The sequence below is a fragment of the Rhinolophus hipposideros genome (assembly GCF_964194185.1).
Source record: "Rhinolophus hipposideros genome assembly, chromosome: X".
In the NCBI taxonomy this organism is placed as follows: domain Eukaryota; kingdom Metazoa; phylum Chordata; class Mammalia; order Chiroptera; family Rhinolophidae; genus Rhinolophus; species Rhinolophus hipposideros.
In genome coordinates this window covers 71,526,934-71,549,945 of record NC_138046.1, presented here as the reverse complement: position 1 = coordinate 71,549,945, position 23,012 = coordinate 71,526,934, and the positions used below count along the sequence as shown (strand labels likewise).

General features: G+C 35.4%; 1 protein-coding gene across 3 annotated transcripts in view; it reads left to right on the top strand.

The window, feature by feature from the left end:
• DACH2 (dachshund family transcription factor 2) overlaps positions 1–23,012 on the top strand; it is a 788,103-nt gene that overhangs the window by 594,525 nt on the left and 170,566 nt on the right. For all 3 annotated transcript variants that reach the window (XM_081043327.1, XM_081043326.1, XM_081043325.1), the window contains exon 5: positions 4,403–4,561. In XM_081043327.1, coding sequence (XP_080899453.1) covers positions 4,403–4,561 — 159 coding nt within the window. The remainder of the gene's footprint in view (positions 1–4,402; positions 4,562–23,012) is intronic.

The window sequence follows — 23,012 nt, the reverse complement described above, 5'->3', positions numbered from 1 at the left end:
AGAAAAGGTGGCTATCTACAAGCCAGCAGGAGATGTCTCAAGAGAAACCAAACCTGCTGACATCTTGATCTTGAACTTGTAGGCTCCAGAACTGTGAGAAAATATACTTTTGTCATTTAAGCTACCTATTCTGTGGTGTCTTTGTCCATTTGGGCTGCTATAACAAAAATTCCATAGACTGGGTGGTTTATAAACATAAATTTATTTCTTACAGTCCTGGAGGCTGGAAAACTAAGGTCAAGGTGCTGGCAGATTCAGTGTCGTGTGAGGGCCCCCTTCCTAGATCATAGATAGCACTATTCTTGCCGTGCCCTCATATGGAAAAAGGGGGCTCAGGAGCTCTTTGCATCTCTTTTCTAAAGTCACTTATTCTATTCATGACCTAATCAACTCTCAAAGGCCCCACCTCTAAATACTATCACATTGGGGATGAGGATTTAACACATGAATTTGGGAGGACACAAACATTAGTCTCTAGTATATGGCATTTTGTTATGGCAGTCCTAGCAAACTAATACATCTAGAGATAGCCAGATAGATAATAGATAGATAGATAGATAGATAGATAGATAGATAGATAGATAGGTAGGTAGATAGATAGATCTATAGACAGACACATAGATACATAGATAGGAAAAAGAAGGTGGATAACTAAGCCCTCTACATAGTGGTAAAAAGTAAAAAGAAGATTTACACTAGATTCGATTGGTTAAAATATTTTGTTAGCTTCAAGAGCCACAGATGTTATTACAAATTAGCAAAGGGGAATAGGCAGTGCAAAATTTGGGGCTACAAAAGTATCCAAATTGAGTCATAAGTCAATTTGCATAAATTTAAAAATGCTAAAGATTTTAGATCAAAAGGCAAAACTGTGTCCAAAATTTTGATGCCTTCTAATGCAAATATCAAGGATGTCCCACATTCTTCAGTCACTCACTTCACATACAGTTGCCTTCAGAGTGTAAGATAATTTCTTATATTCATACTCAGTGAAGATGGGAATAGCCAGAAACTACCCTCCTTCCATCAGTTTTAACACAGTAGTTAAAAAGATGAGAGTTGCTGGGAAATGTTCATCTTAAGCTCTTATCAAAGCAGAGACATAAACACCTTGGAATCCTTTAATGAGGTCTTTTAAAAAACATTTTTATTCTAATGTATTTGGAATATATTATGTATAAAACATTAGACTAATGCCTAATGTACCGTTTAATATTGAATGTGGACTAACTGTTTCCCAATTTATAAAATAAGTATTGACATAGTCTCAGCTCTAGTATTGCTGTATGCTGTTGATGCTGTGATGCTGCAATACCATATTAATATCAGTGATATAATTTAGTGTCTTCTAAATATATCTTTCTTTGTCGAAGTTTTGATCATCATTTTACAAATTACAGTTCTGTAATGGTGAGTTAATTTCATATATGGCACATAGTGCTAAAATGATGGAGTGTTTCCATTTTTGCTCAACAATTGATCTTTCAAATTTTTGCATTTTATGATATTAATCATGTTTATTGGCCCAATGTTGCTATAAAGAATTCTCAGTGTTGCAATGTGGTTACTTTCATCGTTTATTAAAATATTTTCCTTCCCCCACCATTCCTGTTCATTGCAGCATAACAATGCCTTATTGATTTTAATTGGAATTTCAAATTTGTGAATGCTAACTTATGTCAATGCACCAACCATAAATTACCTCCCTGCTCTTAGGCAAAGACTATACAACAGCAAACATTTGGATGAAAAGAGAGAACGATTATGTGTAATCGTAGGAGTGTTGCACGTTTTCAATGAACACATCAAACCTCCACATGATCAAGGGAAAGATTTCTGGTCCATTAAGCCAGTATATCAAATTCAAACAAATCTTTGCGCTTCTATGCATGGTAACTGAATTGCTTATAGCAGGAACTGAACAATTAGCTGCTTACTTCTTCCCCATTTGATTGGAAACTCTTTGTCCAGGTAACCCCTTAGCCTTTACATATGCTGCTGGAGAATATGATGTTTCCTTGTCTGGAACTCATTAATTGGAGACTGGTCGAGACCTCCAATTTTGGATTAGGGATGGACTTTGGCCACAAGTAAATTTGAAAGAATCCTGAGTTGGAGGTAGATATCTAGAGATGGAGTAGGAGTAGATGAATGGGTAGAAAGGTTAAAAACAAAAGCCTCTCAGAGATTCTAGTAGACGGTTTGCTTAAATATAATTTAAATCCTCAGGGATAATACCAATTAGCTCTGAAAATATTTCCTTAAAAATTCTTCAGCTCTAAAATCTGCTTTTGTAATGTGGCACTTGAAAGCAAAAGTATAAAAATATTCTACCTTTTTGACTCAGAAATCCCACTCCAGGGAGTTAACTGATCCTAAGGAAATAATTCAAATGAATATTGTTGTTATGGTGTAATTTATAATAGTGACAAATTTAAAAACTCAAAGTCTAATGTCTAATAAATTATAATATATTAACTCAGTAAACTACTATGTAGCCATTATACTTTGAAAATATGATACTGAAAACAACATGGCAGAGTGTTTGCAATGTAAAATTGAGTATCCATGTGAACAAAGCCTAGGAGGGAACTCAAAGAAGTGAAAATAATTACAATGTTGAATGTTAGGAATATCAGCATGTTGATTTCTTCCTACCTTTTATTTAAACAAGTAAATGTACATATTTTACAGAGTGCCCAAGATTCCCAGGCCTAAACCCCTCCACAAAACAAGGTCAATGTTTTAGGCAGCATGTGGGATGGAGTCAACCAGGTGGAGATGCTAATGTCATAATCTCAGCATGGGAATGGGAATTAAACCACTGATCCCTGAATGAACTACATCAAGCATATAGATGGAGCTGCACACACAACCATTTGGTTTTCTAAAGCTAGACTGTCTGCAACTGAAGTGATTGGATGTCAACCACTTACCCCTCTATTTAAAGTATTTTCCTTAAAATATGCACTGGAAACAATGTAGTTGTTTCCTATGTGGTTCTGTCCCTGCAGTATGCTGAGTGCCAGATGAAACAGCTATACCACAGTAGATCACTACAATAATATAATGGTCTGCATTTACGCACACTTCACTTTCTAGCATGGATGATCAAAGTGAAGCATAACTTCAAATTGGGAGCCATAGTTTTATATTTTATCCATTTTATTCTGTACAAAAGCTTGCTGTCTGTGAAGAGATTAGCTTTCTGATTACGGGATCTGAGAACAAAATAACTGATCATTTTGTTTCTTAACACATATTTTTTTGCTTTATTTATTGGGGTGACAATTGTTAGTGAAATTACATAGATTTCAGGTGTACAATTCTGTATTATATCATCTATAAATCCCATTGTGTGTTCACCACCCAGAGTCAGTTCTCCTTCCATCACCATATATTGGATCCCCCTTACCCTCATCTCCCACCCCCATCCCCCCTTACACTCTAGTAACCACTAAACTATTGTCTGTGTCTATGAGTTATTGTTTCACATTTGTTTGTCTTGTTCTTTTGTTGTTTTTGGTTTATATACCACATATCAGTGAAATCATAGGGTTCTCTGCTTTTTCTGTCTGACTTATTTCGCTTAGCATTATACTCTCAAGATCCATCCATGTTGTCACAAATGTTCCTATATCATCTTTTCTTACTGCTGAATAGTATTCCATTGTGTATATACACCACAACTTCTTTATCCATTCATCTATTGAAGGACATTTTGGTTGTTTCCATGTCTTGGCCACCGTAAACAAAGCTGCAATGAACATTGGAGCACACGTGTCTTTATGTATAAATGTTTTCAAAATTTTGGGGTTGATACCCAGGAGAGGGATTGCTGGGTCATATGGTAATTCTATTCGTATTTTTTTGAGGAACCTCCACACTGCCTTCCATAACGGCTGCACCAGTCTGAATTCCCGCCAACAGTCGATAAGGGTTCCTTTTTCTCCACAGCCTCTCCAACACTTGTTAACACATATTTTTGCATGTTTATGCTCTTACAAATGAGTGTGCTCTATTTGAGTGAACAGCAACTGCTCCTCATTAAAATATAGCACATACATGTTAGAGGGTTGGGATGGGAAGCAGTAGTTGTCAGTTAATGGTCTTCACCATAGGAGTGCTTTCAAAAGCTATTTATTATGATTCCAGATTTGTTTAGACTATCTGTAAGGCAAGTTAGCCTATATTATTAATGAGAATTGTTTAGTCTTCCCAGAGGCATCTTAAATCCAAAGCTATTAAACATTTTTGTAGCCATAATAAAATGACTTACCTATGTTTAATAATAATTTTCTAAAACGTAATATTAATAATTACAACCCTAAAAAGGAATTTTAAAAAAGCCTTCTCATAGAAAGTGGAAAAATGACAAACTGTTCATATGAATGTTTTTCAGGTGGAAGCGAACCCTCCTGGGATAAGGATAAGATGCAGTCTCCTCATGCTGCTCCTGGACCCCAACATGGAATTACTCATGCAGCCCTGGCTGGCCAGCCAGGCCTTGGGGGTGCTCCTACACTCAATCCACTGCAGCAGAACCACCTGTTGACCAATAGTATGTATACTGTCCTCTCAAAATTTGCTGTGTTGAGAAAAATACCATGCAAGACCCACTGGATACCATGGGCAAGCAGGGCTAGTCTGTTTCTCTTCAAAAAGGTTTCACAATTTAATCAGAAAGATACATAAAGAGAGATTCATTTGAAAGGGTGGGGTTTATAGAGTTGAGATGGATTGAGAGGTCATGTAGCAGAGTAGAGGTACATAGGAGACCATGTAGCGGAGTAGTTAAGAATTTATGCTAGTCGTATAAATGGGTTTGAATTCCATGTTTTGAATTCCATATCACTATTTGACATTGGATAAGTCACCAAATTTTTCCAAGTCTCAGTGTCCATAACTACAAAGTAGAAATAAAAATATACCCACCCATTAAGGTTATTGTGAAGACTGAAAATAATCAAGGGAAAGCTGATAACAGTGACTTGCATACAATAAGTACTGTATAATTATAACTATTATTATTACTCAGTAATCAAACAACTAGTAATGTACAGAAATTCAAGTTTAAATGATTGTCGTGCGAGGTGTCAGGTGGGGTCTCTGGTCCCGCTCCCCACATAAGAACGCAGGATATGGTGAGGCCAAAAAGGAACACCCGTGGAGCCATAGATAGGGGAGTCATACCACTATAGTCTCGCTGGTGCCTGGGTTGGAGACACAGGAAGCAGGAGCCATACTATCCGCAACCTGCCGTCCGCTTCTCTGCCAACAAACCTCACGTGTTACAATCTGCTCTTGCTAGCTCAGCCACCATCTTCTTGGTAGTTCCCATTTTCTGCTAGTGTAGCCACGGCAGTTATATTAGTGGCTAATGGCTCACTAGTTACAGCTGACAGCCAACTAGCCACAGCTGATGGCCATCCAATCACAGTTGATGGTCATTTGCTACCTGAGCCAGCACCTTTCCCCGTGAGGCTGAGAGCCTGGAAACTGCTCTCTGGGGCTCTGTCCCCACATGGTGTTTTACTTTAAAGAGGTTATAATCTCTTTTTTTCCTTCCTCTATAAGGAGGAAATCTCCCATAAAAATTGAATGTTAAGCAAAGACATAATAAATGCCAGTAAAGTTATAATCATTACATTATGAGAAGTCAGAAAAGGACTGATTAAGGTAGACATGTCATAAATGAAAGAAACTTAGAGGACTTCTGGTCTAACATGTAGAGAGCTTAAAAGTTGTCACTCCTGTCCTCACACCAAGAAAAAAAAAATGCACAAAACTGGAACAATCTAGAACTCAACAACTCTTTTAAATCCATTCAAGATTGAATTCACAGGGCAAAGCTATCCCCCAAACTGGAGATAGGCAGATACAGAAAATCTGTATACAGCATACAGGGAGCAAGAGCCATAGGTGGAGTTTGGTAGAAGCATTTAAAATGTAATTGAGTAATTGCTGGAGACTCAGTGTGGAACTAGCTTTAGAGATACTTAAGAAGTCCCTACACTTTCATGAGTTTTGCCTCCAGATTCCCTGTCACGTTCTCACTGTGAAGACCTCAGAAAACTTCCCTCATACTTCTAGCAGGGAAAGAGCAAAAGTCACCATTTCAAAATATGCCCAGAGTATTCTCTTTTCTTTAACAAAGTCCTGGCCTCAAAAGAAACTATTTTATCCGAGCTTAAACTACTTGGTTTTACTAGAGCCTAACTGACCTTGGGATGGACTATACTAAACTCTATCACCTGTACCCACTGATGTGAGGGAAGGGAGATACACAGCTCCAGCCTTTTTAGCCGTCCATGTGGAGAAAGAGAATTACTCAACCCTAGCCTCGTCTAGCCTTCCTGTCTCACATAAGAGGGGAAAAACGCTGAACAGCACTTGTGAAAGTTACAGCCCACGGACATAGGCTGTGAAGAGACTGAGACCTAATCATAAAATTATAGAATGCTTATCCTCCCTACACCTTTTACCACCACCACAATAGAACTCTGTATAATAATAGGAGATTACAACTGAAAGAACTGAAAATCTTAGGCTCAATTTAATATGGATTCTCTAGAGAAAATGAAAGACAACTGGGACATGGGGAGTGATTACAGCTACTAATACAACAGCTACAGCAAACAGTAAACACAGCCCAACTACCAGCCAGAAAAAAACATAAAACCTTCCACTAGAGGCCTGTTTACCTCAGTTCCCTTTAGTCAATATACTATTTCTGAATTTAAACAAACAACAAAAGATTTACAAGTCATGAAAAAGACAAAACACAGTCTGAACTGATAAAACATGCATCAGAACCAGAATTAGATATAGCAGCTATTTTAGAATTGTCAGTCCTGGAATTTAAAATAATTATGATTAATATACTAAGAGAATGGAAAAAAGTAGAAAACATACAACAACAAATGGGAAATTTAAGCAGAGAGATGGAAACTCTAAAAATCAAAAGAAAATGCTGGAAATCAAAAACACTCCAACAAAATGAAGAATGTCTTTCTTTGATTGACTCATCAGTACTCTGGAAATATTTGAAGAAATAATTAGTAAGCTTGAAGATAGGTCAGTAGAAACTTCCAATCAAAAACCTGTCATGCAGGGCGGCCTGCAGGGTCTCTGCTCCCGCTCCCCACATAAGAACGCAGGATGTGGCTAGGCCAAAAAGGGACACTCAGGGAGCCATAGGTAGGGAGTCATACCACTATAGTCTCACTGACTGGATTCACACGATGTGCGACTTGCTGTCTGCTTTCTGGCAACAGACCAACGACTCTCCTCGACTTGACTGGATTAGACTCCCCAACGTAGCTGCGGCAGTTATATTAGTGTCCAATGGCTCAATGGTTACAGCTGACGGCCAACTAGTCACAGCTGATGGCCATCAAATCACAGCTGATGGCCATTTACTACCCGAGCCAGCACCCCCCCCACGTGAGGCCAAGAGCCTGGAAACTGCTCTCTGGGGCTCTGTCCCCACAAAACCAAAGTGAAAAATACTTCTCCCATTCAGAAGGACCCCTTTTTGTTTTATTGATGGTTTCCTTTGCTGTGAAAAAACTTGTTAGTTTGATGTAATCCCATGTTTATTTTTTCCTTTGCTTCCTTTACCCGGGGAGATATATTAATAAAAATATTACTAAGGGTAAGGGTGATGTCTGCAAATTTACTTCCTATATTTTCTTCTAAAGGCATCCTATTGAATGGGACAAGATATTTACCAATGATACATCTGACAGGGGTTAATATCTAAAATTTATTTAAAAAACTCATACAACACAACACCAAAAAAAAAAAAACGAATTAAAAAATGGGCAGGGGACATAAAGAGACATTTCTCTAAAGAGAACATACAGATGGCCAAGAGACATATGAAAAAAATGCTCAACATCACTAATCATTAGAGAAATGCAAATGAAAACCACAATGAGATACCACCTCAGCCCAGTCAAAATGGCTATCATCAATAAATCAACAAACAACAAGTGCTGGCACGGATGCGGAGAAAATGGAACCCTCCTGCACTGTTGGTGGAATTGCAGATTGGTGCAGCCACTATGGAAAATCTCTGGGTGGTAAACACACAATGTGCTATATAGATAATGTATTACAGAATTGCACACCTGAAATCTATGTAACTTTACTAACAATTGTCACCCCAATAAACTTTAATTTAAAAAAAATGAAAATGGAACTACCGTATGACCCCACAATTCTATTCTTGGGTATCTATTCAGAGAAATCCAAAACGCTAATTCAAGAAAATGTATGCACCCCTACATTTATTGCAGTGCTATTAATAGGAGCTGAGACATGGAAACAACTGAAGTGCCCATCAGTAGACAACTGGATTAAGAAACTATGGTACATTTATACAATGGAATATTACTTGCTTTTAAAGTAGAACGAAATCTTACCATTTGCAATAATATGGATGGACCTAGAGAATATTATGCTAAGAGAAATAAATAAAAAAATAAAAAAGAGATAGACAAATACCATATGATCTCACTTATATGTGGAATCTAAAGAATAGAATAAATGACCAAACTAAACAGAAATAGTCTCAGTGTTATAGAGAAAAAACTGATGGTTGCTAGATGGGAAGGGTGTGGGGATGGGGGAGAAGGGGAGGGGATTAGAAAATACAATTAGTAGTGACAATAGTGCCATGGGGATATGAAAGACAGTTTGGATAGTATAATCAATAATATAAAGATTTTGTAGGGTGTCAGATGGGCACTAGTCTTATTAGCGAGACCATTTTATGGATGGTATAGATGCCTGACCACTGTGTTGTACACCTGAAGCTGAAGCTGAATAATACTGAATGTCAACCATTATATAGATAGATAGATAGATAGATAGATAGATAGATAGATAGATAGATAGACAGACAGACAGACAGACAGACAGACAGACAGATAGATAGATAGATAGAATGTCACAGGATGTGGAGTACAGCATAGGGAGCAGAGTCAGTGGAATTGTAGTGGCTATGTACAATGTCAGAGGGGTAGTAGATTGGGGGAGGAGGCCTATCACTTTGTGACGGGTATAAATGTCTAATTATTATTGTTTTGTACACCTGAAACTAATAAAAAAAGTAAATAGTGGAGGAAAAAAAGTAGAACAGGGTATCCAAGATCTGTGTGGCAATTACAAAACGTGTAGCATAAAACAAGTAATGGGGATAACAGAAGAAAAAGAACGAAGGAAAGTAACAGAAGATTTGAAGTAAAAATGACTGAAAATTTTCCAAAATTAATGATACACCAAACCACAGGTCCAGAACTCTCAGAGAACACAAAGAAGGATAAATATACATATTTTAAATCTGCACCTACAAATATTATACTCAAACTGGAAAAAGAAAAACAAGGAGAAAATCTTGAAAGAAGACAGAGTGGGGTGGCGGGGGTGGGGGAATCTTCCTTACCCATACAGAAACATAGATAAGAATTACACTGGACTTATCTTCAGAAAACAGAAAAGCAAGCATAGAGTATTGTGAAATATTTAGACTGTTGAAAGAAAAAATACCCACCAAACTATAATTCTGCATACAGTGAAATTTCTTTTTAAAAGTGAAGAAGAAATAAAGACTTTTTCAGACAAAAGCTGAGAATATTTATTACCATACCAGCAGATCTGCCCTATAAAAAATGTTAAAAGAAGATCTTCAGAGAATGAATGATATAGGTCAGAATCTTGGGTCTACATGAAGAAAGGAAGAGTGTTAGAGAAGAAATAAATTAAGGTATATGTACAACCCACAATGAATTCTGAATCAGGAAGAAATAGAAAATCTGTATAGATTAATTACTGATAAAGACATTGAATCAATAATCAAAAAAATCTCCCAATGAAGAAAAGCCCAGCACCAGATTGCTTCACTGATGAATTTTACCAGATATTTAAAGAACACTTAACACCAGTCCTTCTCAAACACTTCCAATAAATCAACGAGGAGAGAACTTCCCAAACTCATTTTACAAGAGCAATATTATCCTGATACCAAAGTCAGAAAAGGACACTACTAGAAAAAAAAACTACAGGCTAATATCCATGATTAATATAGAAGTTAAAATTCACAATGAAATACCACCAAACTGAATTCAGCAGCACGTTATAAGGATCATTCACCATCATCAAGTGCCATTTATCCAAGTGATGCAAGGATGGTTCAACATATGCAAATCAATCAGTGTGTTACATCACATTAATAGAATGTGAGAAAATTATTTTGTCATTTAAATAGACACAGAAAAGCATTTGACAAAGTTTAGCATCCATTCATGATAAAAACTCTTAAATTCGGCATCAAATAAACACATTTCAAACATAATGAAGGCCATATATGACAAACCCACACCTAATATCATACTCAATAGTGAAAGGTTGAAAGCATTTCCTCTAAGATCAGATACAGAGCAAGGGTGCCCATTCTCACTACTCCTATTCAGCACAGTGCAGGAAGTCCTAGCTAGGACAATCAGGCACACACACACACACACACACACACACACACACACACATACAAAAAAAGTGTCAGAATTTCAAAGGAAGAAGTAAAATTTTCTCTATTTGAAGATGACATGAATTTCTATGTAGAAAATACTAAGGACTAAACCAGGAAACTCTTAGATCTAATCAATGAATTCAGTAAAATTGCAGGATACAAAATTAATGTACAAAAATTCATAGGTTTTATATATACAAACAACAACTTTTCTGGATAAGAAATTTTTAAAAAATAATCTCGTTTACAATAGCATCAAATACAACAAAATACTTTGGAATAAATTTTTCTCTAAGTAGGTGAAAGATCTGTACACTGAAATGGACAAATCATTAATGAAAGAAAATTAAGAAGACACATTAATGTAAAGGTGTCATATATTCACTGATTGGAAGGATTAATAGTGTTATAATTTCAATACTACCTAAAGCCACCTATAGATTCAATGCAATCCCTATAAAGATACCAATAGCATTTATTGGAGAATTAGGAAACAAACACTCCTGAAATGAACATGGAACCACAAAGACCCCCAAATAGCCAATGATATCTTGAGAAAGAAGAAGAAAGCAAGGGGCATCACGCTTCCTGATTTCAATCTATATTCTAAAGGTATTGTCATCAAAAACAGTATGATACGCATCATAGGAATACCAGAAGGCGAAGAGAAGAAGCAAGGGATTGAGAACATATTTGAGGTAATAATGTCCGAAAACTTCCCTAACCTGATGAAGGAAACCAACATACAAGCCCAGGAAGTGCAGAGAGTTCCAACCAGGATAAACCCAAACAGGCCCACACGAAGACACATTATAGTTAAAATGGCAAAGCTTAAAGACAAAGAGAGAATCTTGAAAGCAGCAAGAGAAAGGCAGAAGGTTACATACAAGGGAACTCCCATAAGACTATCAAATGACTTTTCTACAGAAACATTGAAGGCAAGGAGGGAGTGGCAGGAGATACTCAAAGTGATGGAACACAAAGACCTACAACCTAGATTGCTTTATCCAGCAAGGCTATCATTTAAAGTTGATGGAGAGATAAAGAACTTCCCAGAAAAGAACAAACTGAAAGAATTTATTACAACCAAGCCAGCATTACAAGAAATACTAAAAGGACTTCTGTAAATAGAAGAAAGATGAAAACAATTTACTACAAATTTAAAAATGGCAATAACTATGTACCTATCAATAATCACTTTAAATGTAAATGGATTAAACGCTCCAATCAAGAGACATAGGGTGGCTGAGTGGATAAGGAAGCAAGACCCTTGTATATGCTGTATAAAAGAGACTCATTTCAGATCAAAAGACACACACAGGCTGAAAGTGAAGGGTTGGAGTAACATATTTCATGCAAATGGAAGCAAAAAAAAAGCTGGAGTTGCAATACTTGTATCTGACAAAATAGACTTTAAAATGAAGAACATATTAAAAGATAAAGATGGGCACTATATAATAATAAAGGGGTCACTCTGACAAGAGGACATAACCCTAGTAAACATCTATGCACCTAACATAGGGCACCTAAATATATAAAACAGGTACTGATGGACATAAAGACAGAGATCAACAGCAACACTATCATAGTAGGGGACTTCAAGACACCTCTGACAACAAGGGACAGGTCCTCCAGACAGAAAATCAATATGGAAAAAAACAGCCTTAAATGATACTTTGGAGCAGTTGGATTTAATTGATATTTTCAGAGCATTTCACCCCAATGCTGCAGAATACACGTTCTTCTCAAGTGCACATGGAACATTTTCTAAGATAGATCATATGTTAGGACACAAAAAAAGCCTTGATAAATTTAAGAAAATTGAAATCATACCAATTGTCTTCTCTGACCACAGTGCTATGAAATTAGAAATGAACTACAGGGGAAAAAAACCAGGAAGATACACCAATTCATGGAGGCTGAATAATATGTTGCTAAATAATGAATGGGTCAAGCAGCAGATCAAAGAAGAAATCAAAAGATATCTTGAGACAAATGAGAATGAGAACACGACGACCCAAAATCTATGGGATGCTGCGAAAGCAGTCCTAAGAGGGAAGTTCATAGCACTGCAGGCCTACCTAAAGAAACAAGAAACATAACTAATTGACAGTTTATCTTCACACTTAAGAGATCTGGAAAAAGAACAGCAAAATAAACCCAAAGGGAGCACAAGGAAGGAGATAATAAAGATCAGAGCAGAAATAAATGAAATAGAAACCAGAAAAACAATACAAAAGATCAATGAATCCAAGAGTTGGTTCTTAGAGAAGATAAACAAAATTGACAAACCTTTAGCCAGACTCATTAAAAAAAGGAGAGAGAGGACCCAAATTAATAAAATCAGAAATGAAAGAGGAGAAGTGACAACAGACACCACAGAAATACAAAAAAATTTAAGAAATTACTATGAGCAACTACATGCCAACAAATTTGACAACCTTGAAGAAATGGACAATTTTCTAGAGGCGCACAACCTTCCAAGGCTAACTCAAGAAGAAACAGAAAGCCTGAACAGTCTGATTACCACCAGGGAAATTGAATCAGTAATCAATAATCTCCCAACAAACAAAAGCCCTGGACCAGATGGCTTTACAGGTGAATTTTTCAAAACGTTCAAAAAAGAATTATCACCTATTCTCCTCAAGCTCTTCCAAAAAATCCAGAAGGAAGGAAGACTCCCAAACACTTTTTACGAAGCCACTATCACCCTGATCCCAAAAGCAGACAAAGACACCACAAAAAAAGAAAACTACAGGCCGATATCTCTAATGAACATAGATGCAAAAATTCTCAACAAAATATTAGCAAACAGAATTCAGCAATACATTAAAAAGATCATACACCATGATCAAGTGGGATTCATCCCTGGTATGCAGGGGTGGTTCAACATCCGCAAATCAATTAATGTGATACACCACATTAACAAAATGAAAAATAAAAATCACATGATCATATCAATAGATGCAGAAAAAGCATTTGATAAAATACAGCAACCTTTTATGATAAAAACCCTCAAGAAAGTGGGAATAGAGGGATCATATCTTAACATAATAAAGGCCATATATGACAAACCCACAGCTAACATCATACTCAAGGGGGAAAAGCTAAAACCATTCCCCCTAAGATCAGGAACAAGACAAGGTTGCCCACTTTCTCCACTTCTATTCAACATAGTGCTGGAAGTTCTAGCCACAACAATCAGACAAGAGAAAGAAATAAAAGGCATCCAAATTGGTAAAGAGGAAGTAAAATTATCATTATATGCAGATGATATGATACTATATATAGAGAACCCTAAAGACTCCACCAAGAAACTATTAGAACTGATAGATGAATTTAGTAAGGTAGCAGGATGTAAAATTAATATTCGGAAATCAGTTGCATTTGTATATACCAATGATAAAATAGCAGAAGGAGAAATTAAAAAAACAATTCCATTTACAATTGTTCCAAAGACTATAAAATATCAGGGAATAAATCTAACCAAAGATGTAAAAGATCTGTACTCAGAAAATTATACAACACTGAAGAAAGAAATGAAAGAAGACATAAATAGATGGAAACACATTCCATGTTCATGGATAGGAAGAATTAATATAGTTAAAATGTCCATACTGCCTAAGGCAATATACATATTCAACGCAATTCCTATCAAATTACCAACGACGTTTTTCACAGAAATAGAACATATAATCCTAAAATTAATATGGGACCATAAAAGACCCCGGATAGCCTCAGCAATCTTGAGAAATAAGAACAAAGTGGGAGGTATAACGATACCTGATTTCAAACTATACTACAAGGCTACAGTAATCAAAACAGCATGGTACTGGCATAAAAATAGACACAAGATCAATGGAACAGAATAGAGAGTCCAGACGTAAATCCATGCCTATATGCCCATCTAATCTACGACAATGGAAGCAAGAATGTACGATGGGGTAAAGAGAGTCTGTTCAATAAGTGGTGTTGGGAAACCTGGACAGACACATGCAAGAAAATGAAGGTGGACCACCTCCTTACACCATATACAAAAACAAATTCAAAATGGCTTAAAGACTTAAATGTAAGATCTGAAACCATAAAATATCTAGAAGAAAATATAGGAAGAAACTTCATGGACATTACCCGGAGTAAGATTTTCCCTGATATATCCCCTTGCGCGAGGGAAGTAAGAGAAAAAATAAACATGTGGGATTACATCAAACTGAAAAGTTTTTTCACAGCAAAGGAAACAATCAATAAAACAAAAAGGGATCCTACTGTATGGGAAAAGATATTTGCCAATGATATATCTGATAAGGGATTAATATCACAAATCTATAAAAAAACTTACTCAACTCAACTCGAAAAAAACAAACAACCCAATTAAAAAATGGGCAGAGGACTTAAGGAGACATTTTTCTAAAAAGGACATACAGAAGGCAAGAAGACATATGAAGAAATGCTCAACCTCACTAACCATCAGAGAAATGCAAATAAAAACCACAATGAGATACCACCTCACTCCAGTCAAAATGGCTATCATCAATAAATCAACAAACAACAAATGCTGGCGTGGATGTGGAGAAAAGGGAACGCTAGTGCACTGTTGGTGGGATTGCAGATTAGTGCAGCCACTATGGAAAACAGTATGGAGGTATCTCAGGAATCTGAAAATGGAACTACCCTATGATCCAGTAATTCCACTCCTAGGCATCTACCCGGAGAAATCCAAAACTCCAATTCAAAAATCTGTATGCACTCCTATGTTTATTGCAGCACTTTACACAATAGCCAAGATATGGAAACAACCGAAATGCCCATCGGTAGATGACTGGATTAAGAAGCTGTGGTACATTTATACAATGGAGTATTACGCAGCCATAAAGAAGAAAGAAATCTTATCATTTGCAGCAACATGGATGGATCTAGAGAACGTTATGTTAAGTGAAATAAGTCAGAAAGAGAAAGACAAGTACCATATGATTTCACTTATATATGGAATCTAAAGAAAAGACTATGTGAATGAACTAATCAGAAACAGTTTTGGGGACACAAAGAAAAAACCGAGGGTTGTTGGATGGGTGGGGGGGGGTTGGGGATAAGGGGAAAGGTGAAGGGATTTGGAAGCAGCTGGTAACCACAAGATGGGCTCAGGGGTTTTTTTGAAAATTAATTTGGGGAAGGTATTCAATAATGTTGTAAAGATTTTGTTGGGTATCCGATGGACATGCGTCCTATTTGGGAGACCACCTCAGGGATACTGTGGATACCTGATCATGGCATTGTACACCAGAAGCTAAACATTAATGAATGCCAACTATAATTTTATATATATAATGTGATGGTTCAGTGTGAGGTCGGAGGGATAGTGGATGGGGGGAGGGGGGTTCACAGTGTGAGGGATATAAATGATGAACGTCTAGGTATTACCTTGTCTTGTACACCTGAAACTAAAAAACAAAACAAAACAAAACAGTATGATACTGGCATGAAAACAGATGAATAGACAAATGGTACAGAATTGAGAGCCCAGCAATATATTCAAGCATATATGGTCAACTAATACTTGACAAGGGAGCTAAAAATACTCAATGGAGATAAAAAATCATTCTCTTCAATAAATGATGCTGCAAAAAATTGAATACTGACCTGTAAAAAAATGAAACTTGATCATCATCTTATACCATTCACAAAAATTCTCTTGAAATGGATTGAAAAATTTAAATATAATACCTGAAATCACAAAACTCCTAGAAAAAAATATAGAGAAAAAACTCCTTGAAATGGATCTTGATAGTGATGTTTTGGAAATCACACCTAAAGCGTAGCAATGAAATAAATTTTAAAAATAACAAGTGAGACTACATCAAACCAAAAAGCTTCTGCACAACAGAAGAAACCATTAATAAAGTGAAAAGACTATCTACATAATGGGAAAAAAAAATATTTGCAAGCCATATACCTGACAAGGGCTTAATATGTAACATATGTTAAGAATTCATACAACTCAAAAGCAATAAATAAATAAATAAATAAATAAATAAATAACCTAATTTTAAAATGGGCAAAGGATCTGAATAGACATTTCTCCAAAGAAAAATATATATGAAAGGAAAGCAGGTACGTTCAAAGTTATCAGCCCACTAATCATTAGGAAAATGTGAATTAAAATCTCAATGAAATGCTATCTCAACTTGTTAGAATGGCCATCATTAAAAAGACAAGAGATAACAAATACTGGCATGGATTTGAAGAAAGGGAACCCTTGTGTACTGCTAGTGGGAATGTAAATTGGTGCATCCGCTATGGAAAATAGTGTGGAGGATCTTCAACAAATTAAAGTAGAACTACCGTATGATTCATCAGTTCCACTTCTGGGAATATATCTAAAGGAAATAAAAAACACTAATTTGAAATTATACTGTGTTTCCCCCCAAATAAGACCAGGTCTCATACTGTATTTCCCCCAAAATAAGACTGGGTCTTATATTAATTTTTGGTCCATAAGATGCACTAGGGTGTATTTTCGGGGGGTGTCTTATTTTTTCACATACAACAATCTACATTTCAAATAGAGTCATGTCATCTTCTGGAACATCCTCATAAAGTACTAAATGCATCTGTCTGGCTGACGATCTTAACTGGGGCTTATTTTTGGGGTAGATCTTCTTTTCAGGAAAATATGGTATCTGCACCTTGGTGATCATGGCAGCATTATTTATAATAGCCAAGACATGGAAACAACCTCAGTGTCCAATGATGGATGAGTGGATAAATATATATTGGATATAAAACTGAAAACAACAAAGGAACAAGGCAAACAAAGATGGTGAACACACAATGGGATTTATAGATGATGTAATACAGAATTATACACCTGAAATCTATGTAACTTTATTAACAATTGTCACCACAATAAACTTTAATTAAAAAAAAGAAGTTGTGGCATATATGTATGCAATGGAATATTATTCAGTCATAAAAATGAGGAAATCCTACCATTTGTGATAACATAAATGGACCTTGAAGGCATTATGCTAAGTGAAATAAGTCAGGCAGAGAAAAACAAATACTGTATGATCTCACATATATGTGGAGTGTAAAATAGGAAAAGTGTAGAAAAAGTGATGAGATTTGTCCTTACCAGAGGTAGAGGGTGGGGGTGGGGGATTAGAGGAAGAAGGTCAAAAAGTACAAATTGCAGTTGTAAGATAAAAAGTGCTAGGGATGTAATGCACAACATGATGATTATAGCTAACAGTGCTGTACGATGTAGGAAAGTTGTTAAGAGATTAAATCCTAAGAGTGCTCATCAGAAGGATAACTGATTTCCTTTTTTCTTCTTTATTTTCTTTTTATTGTATTTATATGAGTAGATGGATGTTAGATGAACATACTGTGTTAATCATTTCACAATATATGTAAATCAAACCATCATGCTGCATGCCTTAAACTTATACAGTGATTTGTGCTTTTTTCTAGTTCTTTAAGGTGTAATGTGAGGTTCTTTATCTTGAATTTTTCTTCTTTCTTGAGATAGGCCTGTAACAATATAAATTTCCCTCCTGTTACTGCTTTTGCTGCATCCCGATAATTTTGATAGGATGTATTTTCATTGTCATTTGTTTCTATGTATCTTTTGATCTCTCCTTTTATTTCTCTTTTGACCCAGTCATTCTTTAACAGCATGTTGTTTAATTTCCACATACTTGTGGTGTTTCCTGCTTTCTTTTTGCAGTTGATATCCAGTTTCAAAGACCTGTGATCAGAGAATATTCTTGGTATGGTTTCAGTCATCTTAAATTTGCTGAGGCTAGTTTTATGTCCCAATATATGGTCTCTCCTTGGAATGTTTCATGTACACTGGAAAATAATGTATAGTCTGATGTTCTAGGATGAAGTGCTCTATAAATGACAATTATGTCCATTTCATCTAATGTTTCATTTAGGGCTGATGTTTCCTTACTTATTTTCTGTTTGGATGATCTGTCCATAGCTGTCAATGACGTATTTTGGTCCCCTACTATAATAGTGTTTTGGTCAATTTTTCCCTTGAGTTCTGTTAGTAGTTGCTTGGTATACTTTGGTGCTCCCTTATTGGGGATATATATATATCCCCAATATATATATATATACATATATATATAATTTTATATACATATGTATGTATGTATATATATATATATGTTATTTCTTCTTGTAATGTCCCTTTTATCATTATGAAATGTCCATCTTTTTCTCTTGTTTCCCTTTTTATCCTCAAGTCTGTTTCATCTGACATAAGTATGGATTTTCTCTGTTTCCCATTTGCTTGGAGTATTGATTTCCACCCTTTCACTTTGAGTCTATGTTTGAACTTATAGCTGAGATGCATCTCTTACAAGCAGCATATTGTTGGGTTTTGTTTTTTCATCGAATATGCTACTCTGTGCCTTTTTATTGATGACTTTAGTTCATCTACATTTAGGGTGATTATTGGTGTATGAGGATTTTCTACATCCATTTTGTCTTTTGTTTTCTGGTATCTTGGCATCTCCATTGTTACTTTGCCTTTTTGTTGGCTGTTTGTAGTTTTTGTCTGGAGGTATTCTATGATTTTTCCCCTCTGTTTCTTCTTTTTGTATGTTATATATCTCATTTCTGGATTTTTTGGGGGGGCTGATTACCATTAAATTTATGTAAATGAAAGTTTCATATATACAGTAGTCCTTTCTCTTCATCATGTTTCTTATCTCCATTCTCCTTTGCAAATTAAGAGTTTTACTCTCTCCCGTTTTATGTTTTTGTTGTCACAAGTTATTTCTGCTTAGGCTGTGAGTTAATTTCTGAGTTGCAGTAGCAAGTTATCCTTTTCTTCTTTTTTCCATTCTTTTAATGTTTTTATCTTCTTTACCCTTTATGCTGTGTTTAAGTGTATAGTGCCCTATTTTGTGTAGTGGTTGCCATTTCCTGCTTCTGTCCATCTGTTCATAATATTGCTCATGGTTTCGTATTCCTTCAATATTTTTTCAGGTTGAATAGCTGCCTCCAGTATTTGCTTTAATGCAGGTCATAGGGTGGAAAATTCCCTCAGATTCTATGTCTGGAAAGGTCTTTAGTCCTCCTTCATATCTAAAGGATATCTTTGCTGGATATATTATTCTTGGCTCATAATTTTTTTTTTATGGCTCATAATTTGTCATGCAATAGTTTGAATATTTGATTCTACTCCTTTCTGGCTTATAGAGTTTCTACTGAAGTCTGATGATAGTCTAATGTGCTTTCCCTTATAGGTTACTGCTTTTTCCCCCCTGGCTGCCTTGTGAATTCTTTCTTTGTCATTAATTTTTGACAGCTTCAATACAATGTGCCTTGGAGAAGACTTGTTGGAATTGAGTTAATTAGGTGTTTTATTTACTTCCAGGATTCGAGGATCCAGTTTTGACAAGTTCTCATCAACTATTTATTCAACTATACTCTCTGTTCCCTTCTCCTTCTCTTCTCCTTCTGGAATGCCCATTATTCTTATGTTGCTCTTTCTGATGGAGTCAGAATGTTCTTGTAGAGTTCTTTCGTTTCTTTTAATCTCAAGTCTCTCTCTTCTTCCATCTACGTCATTTCCAGATTTCTATATTCGATATCACTAATTGTTAACTCCATCTGATTAGCTCTATTTCCTAAGCTGGCTATTTCATTGTTCATTTCTTTTACTGAGTTCTTCATCTCCAGAATTTCTATTTGCTTCTTTTTAAAAATTTCTGTCTCTCTGGTAAATATTCATTTTGTTCTTTGCCTGTGTTTTGGAGTTCATTCAAGCACCTATCTGTGTTTTCTTGCATCTCATTGAGTTTTTTCAGAACTGCAATTTTGAATCCTCTGTCATTTAAGTCACATGTTTCCACTTCTTTAAGTTCATTCTGGAGAGTTTTCATTTTCTTTCTGAGCTGCCTTGATACCTTGGTTTTTCACGGCAATTAATGAAGTATTATGTCTCTTCCTGGTCATCTACAGGATTGGGTTCTGCAGCAAGCTGATATGAAAAGGACTTCCTTTTGCTTTCCAGTAGGTGATGCTGGAATGTTTTATTTTCTCTCCTGCTGCAGCCTTTTATTTTCTCTCATACTGTAGTGTTTTATTTTCTCTCACACTATTCTATCTTCTCACTCAATGGAAGGTCTGCTTCTCCTCTGTGAGCAGGTCACCGGGGTCTCAGGGAACTGCCTCCTTGTGAAGACATGGTGGGCAACAGAGTTCTGAGCTTCTGAAATCAAACTTGGGGAAAAGATTTAAAAATTTAAAAAGTATGGTACATGATATACGTATTTTTTCTTATTTTTAATTAATCAAACAAATAATACTATTCAAAATAATAACAACAATGTGTTGGGCTATTACACCTGATTGATAAGTGATGTAAATGACAGCAATGTGGACAAGAGGGAGCAATTGGAAATACTGTACTATAAGGTACTTGCACTGCACATGTAGTGGTACAGTGTTATTTGAAAGTGAACTTAGACAAGTTTTAAAGGTATATTGCAAGCTCCAGGGCAGACACTTAATTTAAAAAAAAATAAGTATAATTAATATATTAAGAGAAAAGAGAGAAATGCGTCATATAAAATGTGCAGTTAACACTTGAGAGGGCAACAAAAGTGTGGAAAACAAAATTTAAAAAAAGAAATAAACAAGGACAATGAATAGAAAAAATAAGAAATATAATAGCTACTTATCCAACTATCAGTAATCACTTTAAATATGATTGATCTAAATACACCAATTAAAGGCATAAACTGCTCTATGTGCTGTAGTGACCTGGGATGTCATATCTTTTCCATTACTTAAATGCAATATACTTCTTATATATTCATGTATCAAGCAAAAAACCAAAACAATGCAAAACAACAATAAAAAATGGAGATTATTAGAGTACGTAACAAAACAAAACTAAACTATATGCTGTCTGTATGAAACTCACTTTAAATATAAATATAAAGACATTGATTAAAAGTAATAGATTGGAGAAATACACAGTATAATAACAACTAATCAAAAGAAAGCAGTATTAGCTATATTAACTTCAGATAAAGCAAGTTTCAGAGCAAGGAGGATTCTTAGGGATGAGAAGACCATTACATGATAAAGAAGTCAGTTCTTCAGGAAGACATTAACAAGCTTTAATGTGTTTCCTAATATTAGCACGGAGTCAATATATATGAGGGAAAAACTGATAGAACTTCCAGGAGAAATAAATGAATCTACTGTTATATTTGAAGAATTCAATGTTCATCTATTAGAAATGGACATATCCAGTAGGCAGATAGGCAGGTAGGGTATAGTTAACTGATTAGCACCTTCAACCAACTTGGTCTAATAGACTTTTATGTACTATTTCATCCAACAACAGGACAATACACATTCTTCCTAAATTCATGTGGAACATTTACCAAGATAGACCATATTCTGGGCCACAAACTATACCTAAACAAATTTAGAAGAATAGACACCATACAAAGTATGCTCTCATTTGTAATGGAATTAAACTGAAATTTAATAACAAAGACAGCTAGAATATCCAAAAATATTTGGAGATTAAACAGCACACTTCTAGGTCACACATGTGTCAAAAAGGAAATCTCAAGAATGTTTTAAAGGAAATGAAAATAAAAATATGTCTTATCAAAATTTGTGGGATGCGGCAAAAGCAGTATTTTGAGAGAACTTTATAGCACTGAATGAATATGTTCAAAGCAAGATATAAAATTGTCAATCTAAGCTTTCATTTCAAGAAACTACAAATCTAAAAGGAAATTAAATCCAAAGCAGAAGAAAGGAATTAATAAAAATATTTGGCATAGAAACCAATGAAGTTAAAATTAGGAAATAAATAGGGAAAATTGATGAAACTGAAAAACTGGTTCTTTGAAATGATTAATAAAATTGAGAAAGTCCCATCCAGGCTAACTAAGAAAAGGAGAGAAGATACAAATCACTAATATCAGGAATGAGAGAGGGGCCATCACTGCTGACACCATGCACTTTAAAATGATAATAAAGGAATATTACAGAGAACTCTGTTCCAACAAATTTGATAAACTGGATGAAATTGACCAATTCCTTGAAAGATATAATCTATCAATACTCATACAATAAGAATTTGATAATCTGCATAGGCCTTTATCTATTAAAGAAACTGAGTCAATAAAATAGAAAGCACAAGATCCAGATGGCTTCACTGGTAAGTTTTACCAAACACTTAAGGAAGAAAATATACCAATTTTTGACAGTATTTTCCATGAAATAGAAGCAGCAGCAACACTTCCTAACTCAATCTATGACACCAGCATTACCCAATTACCAAAACAAGACAAAGAAATTACAAGTAAAGGAAACTATAGACCCATATTTTTCATGAGCACACATGCAAAAATCCTCAACAAAATATTAACAAATCAAATTCAATAATGTGTAAAAAGAATTATACATGATAATGAAGCAGGATTTATGCTAG